Genomic DNA, 12,256 nt, shown 5'->3' with positions numbered 1-12,256 from the left:
CTTACACTCTGCCCCATGCTGGTCTGCTTGGTCCATGCCAACGCCAACTCTGCTGGTGAGAGCTATATTTACAAACAGCTGCCATGGCACCGGGTACAGTACCATGAGAGGGAAGGGAAATACTGGTTTGCATGAGCAGATTAAACTGTCATACCCCAATATTATAGTATAATGTCAATTATTTCTAAATGACTTATAGCCAAAAAAAATAAAGTGATTTATTTATAGATGAGGTACTGAGTCATCAAATATTATCTCTCTTAAGATATTTGTGGAAACAAATTTAAAAAAAGAAATATTGAGTGAATACTATATGGTTTTATTTTAATATTTTGTTCTCAATAGAAATTTCTGTGTAAATAAACATTTGGTTGCAGGAAATGAACAGGCATATAGAGGAGCATCAGTCATAAGACACAGCAGAATAAAGGGCAAGTTTGGCAAGTTTGTAAGCTAGACATGATGCCATGTGGAGCACAGCAGTGTTTCAAATATTATTATTAAAGGAAAGAAAATGAGGTTTTCACATAGTCTTTGCACAAAAGCCCACATTGCACATGGCTACTTTATATAATAATTTTGTCACAATTCAAATATCTCTTATACAAACCCAACATATATATTTCTACACAGAAACAGAGCAAATGAAATCCACAGACATATTATTTTTACTCAATATTTTTCTCTCTTTTTCCCATTTCTTTTTCTTTCAGGCGAGACATTTTCACAACTTTTTCTGCTTTTTTTGCAAAAACAAAAACATCCTTTCATGCGCTGGATAAAGAGTTGCAGATTGAAGTCTTTCTCTCCTCCTAACACTTTATTGCTTTTTTCTTTCACACATTCTCACTTCTCCTCCATCCAGTTCCCTCATCTCACTCTAACAAGACTTTAGCCTGCTCTCCTTACACCTCCCTCATAAGGGGAAGACCAGGAACCCTGAGAAGGTGGAGTACTTCCAACCTCCCATCAGGTTGCCTCTCTCCAGTCTGAGGTAGGCCTTGTCCCCCTTTTCCATGATCACCAGGCCAGCATTAGTGGCAGCTTCTCTGGTCACGTCCTGGTCCCCAGCGAAAGCTGAAATCATAGGCCAACCATTCACCATCAGGCTGACCTAGAAGACAGAAATAAAAGGATTAGAGTGTGCATGTTGGTCCACTGCCATAATAAATATAATGTCATAGCTGACCTGTCATACCTGAATAGTTTGTCTGTTGTAGGCTTTTACAACATGGAAGTTGAAGCTGTACACCCCTCTTCTTGGAGCCAGGAAGACACTGCTCTCTTGGTCAAAGTGAGCGCCTACGTTCACCAAGATCTGAATTGACAGCAAGACAAGGAGAGGAAGGAGGAGGGCAAGATGATACATGGCGTACACACGAAACTGCACAGGGTGTAAAAGGTAAGGCAAAAAAAAAAAAAGAAGAAATGTTTGGAAGACCAATGAAAAACAAGATTTCACCTGCTCGCCTCTGTGTCACTTGCAAATCCATTGACGTTTATAGACCATATAGTGTTTTTAGCCCATGGTCTTTTCGACTTTTTAGTCATATTTTCCATTTCCACAAAAACCCAAAATTTCCATGAAAATGAAACCCATGCATCACGTTCCATTGGTTTTGTGGTCAGACAGCTGCATAGTCCCCAAAGCTAAGTGTTTACCTCATGATGTGTTTTTTTTTGTTATCCTAACTGTCAGAACAGTCTAAACATATGTGCATCTTATTGACTGAATACTGACTAAATACTTGGATTACTCCGCAGCAGTTGTCTGGAGAAAACTGTTCAACATAGTTACATAGTCATAATGGATGTGTAAAAAAGATCATATGTACAATAATCAGGGAGAGGTTTAAGATGAAATTAGAGGAGCAGGTGTTGGGTGGATGGGTGTCTTCCAACTTCAATAAAGTTTTCATAAATATCAAAAACAAACAGATTTTAATGCCATCTCATCTCAAGGATAAGCTTTTAAACTCTTTAAATACACATATCAGCAATCACATACTCACATTATCAAAGTAGATGATCATTGTGCGGTTGCTCATGTCCGTGGGCTCATGGTTGGTCTGGCGGCTGGCTGAGAAGGCCACACGGCCGCTGCCGGACCGGACGGACATGCCCAGGGCGTTACCAGCAGGTTCAGATGAAGGTGTGGAGTCACACACGACTAAGCATTTCCCCTCTAGGATGATGGGCTCTGTGTCATTCTGCCCCCTGGACCCCAAAGGTCCCCACAACAGCAGCACACCCAGCAGTATGGGGAGTTCTAACCCAGGATGCATGACTGAAGCTAAGATGTTTAGTCAAATATCTCTGATTGGTTCTACTGTGGAGAAATGTCACTTCGGACAACTTGAGGTATAAATAAACATGCTACGGTGAAAGGAATTGTCCGAACAGCTCTCTGAGTTTAGAGTTGATTCCAGCTAATCTCGATCACTGCGGTTAAAATAGAAAGACCAGAAAACCTGTTCTAATCTTTTCCAACTAATGAAAATTGGGATTCAGAACCAAGTATTATTCAGACAATACTGAAGAACTGGTCATTGTCCATAGCTGTCAGTCACTGCCTTTTTGTTTTTCTGTCACAATTTCTTGTTTGCCCCCACAAATCCCAAAAGTCTTCAGTGAACTACGTGCTGGTCAGTTGCTGTGTCAGAAGGGGCCGGAATGACAATGACAAACAGACCTTTAGGACTTTTCAAGTTGATTTCTTCAGCAAAAAACCTGACAGGAAGGCAGAAGAGAAGTATCTGGGGACGGGAAGAGGGAGTTTGAAAAGATAAAGAAAAGCAAAGTGAAAAAAGGTCCGAGCTTCGTCTTTAAAGTGACGGAGAGGAGGATGACGGTGAAAGATGCTGAGGAGAGAGGTGAGGCAGGGGAAAAATAGATGAGGTAAGATTTTGGAAAGGCGACAGGGGAAGGATGTGGGACCCAGAAGGGAGTGAGAGAAAGAGAGATAGAGCGGGGGAACAACTCCACTGAGTGACCATCTGTCTTTTACACATACCCCCCTCCCACTTGACGCCGCTCAACATGCGTTTCCTCACACCACACACACACACACACACACACACACACACACACACACACACACACACACACACACACACACACACACACACACACACACACACACACACACACAGACACACGCACGCTCTCACTTGTGCTTTTGCTTCACACTTACAGACGCATGTAGAGTTTCCGTACATAACAAATATCACTTTGCGTTCTTGTGGTTTTTCTGTCATCTCAACTAACTAAAATTAAATTGTAGAGCAATTTTTTTTTAAAAACATGTGATGTCCCATAAATGTTGTAAATTTGTCTTTGATCAAGACAAACAACAGCATGTGTAAAAACATCTCATTTGTAGCTTTAATGAAACTTATTTCAACACACACACATATACCTATTTTTAACTAAATATATGACTCACATTATTGCAAAATGATCTATTATACACCTTAAAAGAAGTGTTCTAAAATGATCTATTCGCTATAGTGTGCAGTACAATCCTAGTAGTACAAGTACATTTCAGTAAAATTCAGTTATCACCTGTATCCATTTGAATGCTCTTGTATTCCATATCAGGTGAAAAGAACTGTTTCCTCCCAGCTGGAGTGCCAAAATCTGGTGAAAAATCTCCTTTCTCTTGCTCCTCTATCACATTATTTCACAGCAGTCAGATCGTAACCAAGCCAGAGCATGCTATGATTTCTCTCTCTCTTTCTGTGTCTTTCTCTCTCTCTCTCTCTCTCTCTCTCTGTCTCTCTCTCTCTCAGCATCTCAGCCACCCCCCTTTCTGCCTGCTTCTTTCTCACTCTCTCTGTTACATCCGCCCACTCACCTTTACAGTCACATAAAGAAAAATGGGAAGATAATTGGATATCTGAGTCGCTTCAAAGAGCAAAGTTGGCTAGTGAGTGGCAGTTGTTTTCCTTTTCCCTTTAAAATCTAATCAAACAAGTGTCGTGTGTGTCTCCGAACTGAGTTAAAAGGGATCAAATACTCCGGCTTGTTGCTTGCACACCTTCATGTGAATTTAAACATTTACAGTGCCAATGCACTCTGTGGCTTGGTAAATTCTTCTATAAGATAATGAAGGACTGGAATAGCAGATTATAAATATCAGTAGCTCTGGAATATCTATGTGTTGATCAGTCTGATGATGAATGTGTGGACACACCTGGACATAAAAGGACATTCACCAAATATCAATTTTAGTCAACCTGAGGTAGGCTTGTTCACAAATCCAAAAACACAGCATCAGACAAAATTATTTCTAGTAACGTTAACAGTCACAACTGTCTTTTACATAACAACAATATCTTTAGTGGTCAGTCATTTACATTTTTAAATAAATAGCAGTTACAAATAATCATCTTTTTTTTCACTCCAGCTTCTTCATGATGTCCAGGATCCACTCATCATCATGCTCTGAATGCTCCATTCTCATTGTTCCATGTTGGAAATCCTTTTCATGTCAGTATCACCTGACCAGAGTTTCAGGTGATTCTTTATTGAGAAAGAAAACAAGCTCAGCCTGAGAGCTGACAGGAGAGAAATATCAGAGAAGCTCATGACAAAATTTCCAGCTCAGGTTTGTGCGGTTCCAGAGGTTGGAAAGAAATTAACACCACTTTGACTTGGCGTGGCTTTATCTGCATTTGTCAAATTTGTTTCCTTGGTCCTTCTTTACTTCACTTCAGACTTTTACAATTGAGATGCTGCTGTTGAGCTCAGCTTTGTAGAGTCCAAAGCCCAAACACACCGGCTGAGAGAACGTGGTCGAGAAAGTGTGGAGGTGGGTTAGGTTGCTAGACGGCCCGACCTCAGAGAAGGTGATGGTGCCTGCTCCGTAGTCCACAGCTACGGCAACACGGTTGCCGGTCATTTGGTTCGTGAGGCGGGTCTTCCTGCGGTTGTGCCAGGCAGCCAGCTTCCTGTCATGTTGCTGTGTCAAACTCCAAGACATCTGCAGATTCAACAGAAGTATTTTTAATCAAGGAACATGTTTTCTTTTTGGTTGAAACCTAGAGTGGCAGATAATAATGGGTGCTGATGATAGTTTTATCATATTTAAAGACACTATACATGTAGCTATTTCAACATCAGTATATCAGTACCATGTCAATTTTGAAACATTTGTAAAATGTGCAGAAATCTCTGAAAGTTTTGGCTGCGACTGTGCTGCATGTTATGTTTTTTATAAACACATGGAATTTGTTGGGGAAATTTTTGAGTTGCTTTAAAGCAAAAAGTAGCTTAAGGGAACTATTTTGAGCAGTATGGAGCAACACCAGGGAGGTAAATGTGCTCTAAACACTGACATGTAGGTTTCTACTCATCCCATTGTTAACAAAAACAACAAATTACTTCTAAACAATGTGACACTCACCTTAAAAGTGCTAAGTACTAAAGCACACATACCTTGTTGTTCCCAAAGGCGTTGCCCTCTTTACCCTTCCGTCCAATACTTCTGTAGCAGATGCCAATATCCCAGAAACCTTCAGTTTGCAGCTCCCAGTAGTGAGTCCCAGATGAGAAGGTCTGGGCCGTGAGGACTTGTGGCCAGTGGTCGAAACGTTCAAGGTGAGCGGCGCAGGGCAGGCGTGTTGTAACCCGCTTGACTGAGCGTAGGTCATCAGAGATGCTCAGAAGAGGATGGGCCGTGTTCGTATCCAAAGTTAAAGGACTGGTTACTGAGTGAGGAGAAAATAAAAATATGTTTGAGTTACATACTTGTGGCAAGTTCAGTCTGTTACAGTGACTAAGGGGGGCAAAGCAGAGCCTACAGCATGATGCTGCTCTTATAAAAATAACAACAGCTTTATTTGCTTTTAATAACTTGAGAAATATATCTAGTTAACACCCACGTATTACTGAAATGAAACCAGTCATGTGCACAGTGCTAGTTTCCACACACACGATATCAGAAGATGTTAAATTATGTAAGGACAAAAAAATAAATAGCACGTATCACCCATCTGCCACTCACAGAGCTCCCTCTTGAGGTCACTGAGACAGCGGAGGGTGGCTGTGATGAACTCTCGATACTTGCTTTCTACGTCCTCCAAGATGTGCTTCCTGTCCACACTGATGGGATCAGGCGTGAAAAGTGGGCAGTTCAGGTCTGCAAGTAACCTACAATACAGGAGCACAACACATAAGACACTGACCTCATTTTAATGAAAAAAAACAAAACACATTTATGCCACAAACATAGAAACTTCCTCACATCAGTACACCTAAAAACACAACCTCACACAGTTTCACTGACTTGTCCTGGACTTACTTTGTATCATCTGACTGAAAGGCCTGAGGAAAGAGTACACGACATACAAACAGTGATTTATTACTGAAAGGCAAACTGTAAATCCCTACATCAAAACAGCATGAAAGATTAAAAATGTAAAATGCACGAAGAACATTATCATAGCTTAAAATCATTTTGCCTCTTTTTGAGAAGATAATTTTGCCTCGTGCTTTAATAATAGTTTAAAGGCATTGAGAACTGATTTTTTTTCAGTCAACTTCTTTCCATGAATGATGAGATCCTGCATTATCACACAATTGCTTGTGGTTGTTTGCTGCTGTCATTTAAATCTGATCAATCTCAGTTTTTAAACTCTTATAATAATATAATATTTAACATCACAGAGTAATTGACAGCGCAGGAGGAACTTTTGAAAGTTCATCATCTGTCAGATGAGTTAAGGCATGCCACATAAGCCAACAAAGGAAATACTAGTTGTGTCTATTTAGGATTTACCAAACCAAACCAAACTTTATCAAACAAGCCCTGCTTTCAGCTATGACAGGATGTAATCATATGGCCAGGTTATGCTAGAAAAGGTCTGGTTTGTGCTACAGTATGTATCGTCCGACCATGTCAGAGATTAAATGTGTTTAAAGTTGTTCCAAATGGCCACACTTAAAGGCAGGGAGAAAAGCTGACAGTCAAAGAGAGCAAGAGAGAGGTTTTTAAACCCTGGCTACATTCTCTCCCAGACAGAACTGGCTAATTGGGTAATGAATGTGATAGTCAATTTCAAAAAGTTAGAAAAATTTAACTGGTCACAGCCCTATACTAATTCTAATGTTGGATATGTGTCGGGTGAGGGGATTACTGAGGCCTGACAAGTAGTTCTGATGATGCATACTGGCAGTTCAGAGGTACTTTGAGCTAAATGTTAAAGCTAGCTTTCCTGTGTTTACCAGTTTAGTGTGTTAGTATGCTAACATCAACACAAAGCTCAGATGAGAATGAAGGGAATGGCAGTTTTGCAGGTATTTGGACAGGAACCAAAGTCTTGGGCAAATTAAATAATTCTGACCTGATGATGGCACTAGACTACATTCATTGTATACATTCATGTGACCTCACTCTCAACAAATCTGACACTGGTGATGTTCAACAGATTCTCTGTTAAGTATAGTCTTACCCAGACGAGCAGGAAGGGGTCTGTCTCTGCCAGCAGTGAGGCCAGGTAATGCTCAATGCCCAGTGTCTGGCTCAAGTCTTCCTTCACCTTCAAGCAGTCCTCATGCACACGCTCAATGACATGCTGTCTCTCCCTCTTAGTGATCTCCCTCAGGGCTACCACCAGATTCTTCACCTGGACCTGCAGATCTGAGCCCATGCGCTCTACCTGAGTGTTGTCCACCTTGAGAGAGTCCTGCAAAAAGGAGTTTGTAATTGGTGATCAGGGTAGTGAGACATAGTCACACCATTTGATCGATCTGAGGGTTGTCAATGCTAAAAATTTACATTTTTGAGTCCTTGTGTATCATAACCTGTGCAGATGACATATAAAGACTGATTTCTACTGAGAGTTATTACTTTGCATTTAATCTGTTAAAATATTTCCACTCACAGCCATGGAGGAATCAATATTCTCATGCTCTTTAAGGATTCGCTCTCCATCTTTCAGTTTCTCTTGTGCTTTTCCAAGCAGCGTCTGCAGAATGACCTGAGAAAACACACATATAAGCAACCCCACACTGAAACACAAACACACATTCTATATATACTGTAGATTCTTTCAGCTAACCTTTAAATCCTCTTCCACCTGTCTCAGTGCCTTCACTTTGTGCTGAACATGGGCTCCCTCCAGCAGACAGTCGCCGCACAAATACGCCCTCTCATCTGCACAGTAGTAGCGAAATATCTCTGTGTGTATTGGACACCTTCGCTGAGAAAGGTCCCCCAGTGGATCCACCAACAAGTGGGTGCTAAACGCCGGTCTCTCTAGGTGAGGCTGGAGGTGTTCAGCACACAATGAAACTTCACACCTAAGGCAGGTCTTGACAGCCAAAGGAGCCGGTGAGTCATCTGACTCAGGAGGGCAGCAGTCACACAGCACCTCGCCGTGCTCCTCTTGGCACTGAGGGCATGTAAAGCGGCCTTTGCCCTCACTTGGGTTGCTCCAAGCCTCGCGGATGCAGGCAGGGCAGAAGCTGTGACCGCAGGGTAGGGGGGGCGCTTGGCTGAAGATATCTCTACAAACAGAGCAGGTCAGCTCTTCCTCCAGGGATGCCATATTAAAGGGATGAAGGTTCCCTAATGTGTGTCACACAAGGCTACTTACTACACAAAAATTCAAACAGAGGATTTATACAAAAGAGAGAAATCAAAAGCAAATTGATTAAATTTCATTCACACATGACACCAAAAATACAACCACAAAGAACCACGTAAGAAGCACTAATGCCCAGACAGGTCATAAGACACAACAAGTAGTGAGCTGGTAGGAAGTGGGAAGTCCTTGTTGCACTCCAACTGTGCACTTAGACCACTAATCCTATACTGGGCTTTTGCCTGCTGTGATCTATGAATAGAATTCTCAACAATGTACTAACCGCTATACTGAGAAATTTCACAGCGGAAGGACAAATGACGGCTCATAATCTAATCTAAGGCAATAGACCAAAATCACAAACTACTGCTGTGGAGCTGAATTACGCAAATTGAACTTTATTTCCCTGTACACATTTTAGAGGCTCATCTGCAGAAATCCTTTTATGTGAAGTACTTATTAGGGAATTCACAGAATAAATGATAGTTTACAGTAGTTCAGTAATCAAAGAAAACTATGAGTTTCTGGTTATCTCAATAAGGGTAACGATTGTAACACTAACACTTGATGTATTTTACCTTGGCTCAGAGCCAAGCTGTTGCAGTGGAAGGATCAGGAGATCATCCATGACAGCTTATTGGCCTGGTTTACTGTACATGTGCTCTGCTTTTACACATTTAACCACCAACTCATATATGTTCTTCTCGACTGAATTTTAATTCCATAATGATTAAATGAAAACAGTATAGAGGAAAAGTGTAAGCCCTTACCTGGTGATGTATTGGTGTTTGCAGGCGTTGGCCATTGGTGAGTGTATGTGTTGTGTGCGGTCAGTATGTTGACTGTGCAGGCTAATCCCAACAGATTCACAGTGTCTGCTTCAGTAATGTCACTGGACTCAGAGAGGTCACATGACCCTGAGATGGGAGGGTTAGGGTTAGGGGGGGGCACGGAAACGTATTAGGTAACTTAAATAAGAAACTGTTTTCCAATAAATTCAATGTTTAAAAATGAACCCTTGTTCTCAGATGGCTTCTGTTTTTACTTCTACTGAATGCTGACATCAGCTCTATTCGAGCAAAAGGCTGAGACACATTACATTTTTATATATTGTGTAGTTTAATCTGTTATTAGTTCATTCTATATATGGAAATGTATGGCAGTGGTCTCTACTTGCACTACTGTAAAGTTACAGTTTGGCATTTATTACATATTCTTGCTTTAATATATTATGCGTGTGTATGGAAGCATGTACTGTATGTGGTTACATTCATTGTTTGGGTGTATATTGTATATACTGTCTGTGTATGCGTTTAACCTTTGGGCAAAATAAAATTGGAACAAGAAGTTAAGATGTGATCAGTGTGGTTATTAATTTTAGACAGCTGCTTTGTCTGTTTCCATCACCTACTCACCTATTTGGCCTTATTTTGTATATTATCACAGAAGGATAGGTAGGTAGGATAGGTTATAACATAACAAAACAGAGTCTTGTCTTCCTTAACATATTCATTTGGTAATATCTCTCTCCTGGTTGGATGCTCCTGGTTTGCATAATTTCTCTTCCATGAAATACACCCACCAAAAAAACTCTGACTGCTCCATTGAATGACTACTCTGTTCTTACAAGAAATAGAGTTGGGAATAATACAAGAAAACACAGAAGCAAAGGTAAGCATGTAAAACTTGGAGAAATAATTGATGAGAATTTATGTAGAATTTTCTTAGTGGTTTCTAAGTTTCTAAGCATGGTAAAACAGAAAATATACTAGATATCTTATTCATCTATTAATGAACAAAAATAACATGTTCCGAAGATTTTATTTAGTCCTTTTTTGTCTTTGATGTAAGACTGTGGATTTTGACTTTGCAGATTATTAGGTGAATACGCAAAAGATGTACAACAACAGCCGGATGATCAGGATACCTGAGAATACTTCACTTCTCTTTTGTAAAGACTCTCCCTACTACACAAACATTTTGGGCATTGTGGTGGACTGGGTGATATTTCTTGTAGGACTACCTGAAGTCTGCCTTGCCTTCTATGCTCTCCTGCGTCTACTCAAGAAGGAAACAGCAGCTCCGATCTTCGCCATAAACTTGCTCCAGTCAGACCTTAAACTAGATTTGTCCATTCTCATATCGGGGTCTATCTCACACTGTTGGAAGACAGAAGTCAGTTGGAAAATGTTCTGAAAAAACAAACTAAACTACTCCAAATGTGGAACAGCTTTTAAAGTCAAACTGTTCTGATCAGTGCTGTTATCCAGCTTACTCAGTTAAATATTTCTGCTAAAAAAAAGTCCAATTCCACAAAGTCAGAGCGCAAAGACCAGAGTAGCTCAAGTCACGACCAACATCAAGACATGAGAACAGTGCTAATGCTACACACATTTCTTAAACATACTACATCCTTCAACCCTTCACCCCTGTGTATATAGTAGCTGACTAATAAGTCCATAGAATTATAAGGAATAGAGGTATAAAAGGAAGAAAATACAGGTTAAGTTAAATTCAGTTAAGTAAAGTTAAGTGAAGTTAAGCTAAGTTACTTTATAGAGGGAAATTATCTTTAAAATAGAATATAAGTTGATTTGCTTTTTACCTGTGTTTATTTCTTGTTAAATGTTTCTGTACTAATATAATAGTTTGTTTAAAAAATATGTACATTATCTTCAACGGTGGTGAGTGTTATTGTCAGAATGCTGTCATAAGGCTCAACCTCATTTCAAAGTGCCTCTAGATTTCTGTCTCTTAGAGACACCTAGTGGCATAATTATTGTAAGACATAAACCACAGCACCTCTCAGCTACAGTGTGGGCTACCAGGAGACATGGTTGAGAACTGATAACACAATGCCTAATCTATGTGATAGTGGTAAAAAAAAAGAAAACTAGTGTCAATCTAGAAATTAGAGGTCCTTCAGGGAGCAAATGAGCCCTCTGCCTCAGGATGTTTGGAGACACACTCTTGTATTCTTCAACTGGTCTGACACCATTAGAGAAACCACTGTGGAGCAGTTCAAAGAAAGGGAGGGAAGCACTCTCCAGTTGGTGGTGAGGAAATGCAACGACAGGTACAACCGCTTCAACATCAAGGCCAATGATCCGTCTCAAGACCGGGTATTTTACTGAGTCTTGACTTTTGTGTACATGCTAGACTACGCTGGTGAACATGGTTAACATTATATATGCTTAGCATTGCTGTTGTTAAGAACATGAGCATGCATTTAGCTCAAAGCATCACTATGTCTAAATTCAGCCTTCCATAGCCCCTAGCATGAATGTAGTCTTGTTGTAGCCTACTATATTCCCAGGCATCACTTGTAAATCAAATGGCATATTCAGTACTTTAATGTCTTCAGCTCTGAGCTGCTGTACACCAGGAAGACATGTTTTATCAAAAACTGAGACTATGAAGGTATGATCTTGAAAAGGGACGAATCATTTTTGTCGTGTCACTTAGACTTATATGAAAATTCTATAGGTTATACATTTTAAAAAACCTTAGATGTTATGTGTGTGTGTGTGTGTGTGTGTGTGTGTGTGTGTGTGTGTGTGTGTGTGTGTGTGTGTGTGTGTGTGTGTGTGTGTGTGTGTGTGTGTGTGTGTGTGTCTTTATATTCTTCGAGTGTTGGATGAAGAGCAAGTTTCTAAATGGCTGAGAAA

General features: G+C 40.4%; 2 protein-coding genes across 2 annotated transcripts; both read right to left on the bottom strand.

Annotated features, from left to right (window-relative positions):
• Nucleotides 1-916: 916 nt before the first annotated feature.
• On the bottom strand, nucleotides 917-2,285 carry cbln12 (cerebellin 12). The gene is made up of 3 exons (XM_062428602.1): nucleotides 2,013-2,285; nucleotides 1,199-1,318; nucleotides 917-1,114 (listed from the first exon to the last, which is right to left on the bottom strand). The coding sequence occupies exons 1-3, from the start codon at nucleotides 2,283-2,285 to the stop codon at nucleotides 917-919; spliced, it is 591 nt and encodes a 196-aa protein (XP_062284586.1).
• Nucleotides 2,286-4,452: 2,167 nt separating this feature from the next.
• Nucleotides 4,453-8,552, bottom strand: trim110 (tripartite motif containing 110). The gene is made up of 7 exons (XM_062428599.1): nucleotides 8,064-8,552; nucleotides 7,887-7,982; nucleotides 7,455-7,688; nucleotides 6,305-6,327; nucleotides 6,008-6,153; nucleotides 5,440-5,711; nucleotides 4,453-4,984 (listed from the first exon to the last, which is right to left on the bottom strand). Exons 1-7 carry the CDS (start codon nucleotides 8,550-8,552, stop codon nucleotides 4,715-4,717), a joined length of 1,530 nt encoding a protein of 509 aa, XP_062284583.1. The 3' UTR covers nucleotides 4,453-4,714.
• Between the last annotated feature and the right edge of the window lie 3,704 nt (nucleotides 8,553-12,256).

Source organism: Scomber scombrus, chromosome 11 (assembly GCF_963691925.1).
Source record: "Scomber scombrus chromosome 11, fScoSco1.1, whole genome shotgun sequence".
In the NCBI taxonomy this organism is placed as follows: Eukaryota; Metazoa; Chordata; class Actinopteri; order Scombriformes; family Scombridae; genus Scomber; species Scomber scombrus.
The sequence above is the reverse complement of the archived record's forward strand: the minus strand, read 5'-3'. Positions and strand labels throughout refer to the sequence as shown.

Bases quoted from the DNA above. Each gene is read 5' to 3' on its own strand.
- cbln12 (XM_062428602.1), bottom strand. From the start codon at position 2,285: ATGCATCCTGGGTTAGAACTCCCCATACTGCTGGGTGTGCTGCTGTTG. The intron at 1,319-2,012 runs GTGAGTATGTGA...CTGTCAATTCAG, and splicing joins TGATCATCTACTTTGATAAT to ATCTTGGTGAACGTAGGCGC. The intron at 1,115-1,198 runs GTATGACAGGTC...TCTGTCTTCTAG, and splicing joins ACAACAGACAAACTATTCAG to GTCAGCCTGATGGTGAATGG.
- trim110 (XM_062428599.1), bottom strand. From the start codon at position 8,552: ATGGCATCCCTGGAGGAAGAGCTGACCTGCTCTGTTTGTAGAGATATC. The intron at 5,712-6,007 runs GTGAGTGGCAGA...CTCCTCACTCAG, and splicing joins TGACCTCAAGAGGGAGCTCT to TAACCAGTCCTTTAACTTTG. The intron at 4,985-5,439 runs GTATGTGTGCTT...TTGAATCTGCAG, and splicing joins ACGCCTTTGGGAACAACAAG to ATGTCTTGGAGTTTGACACA.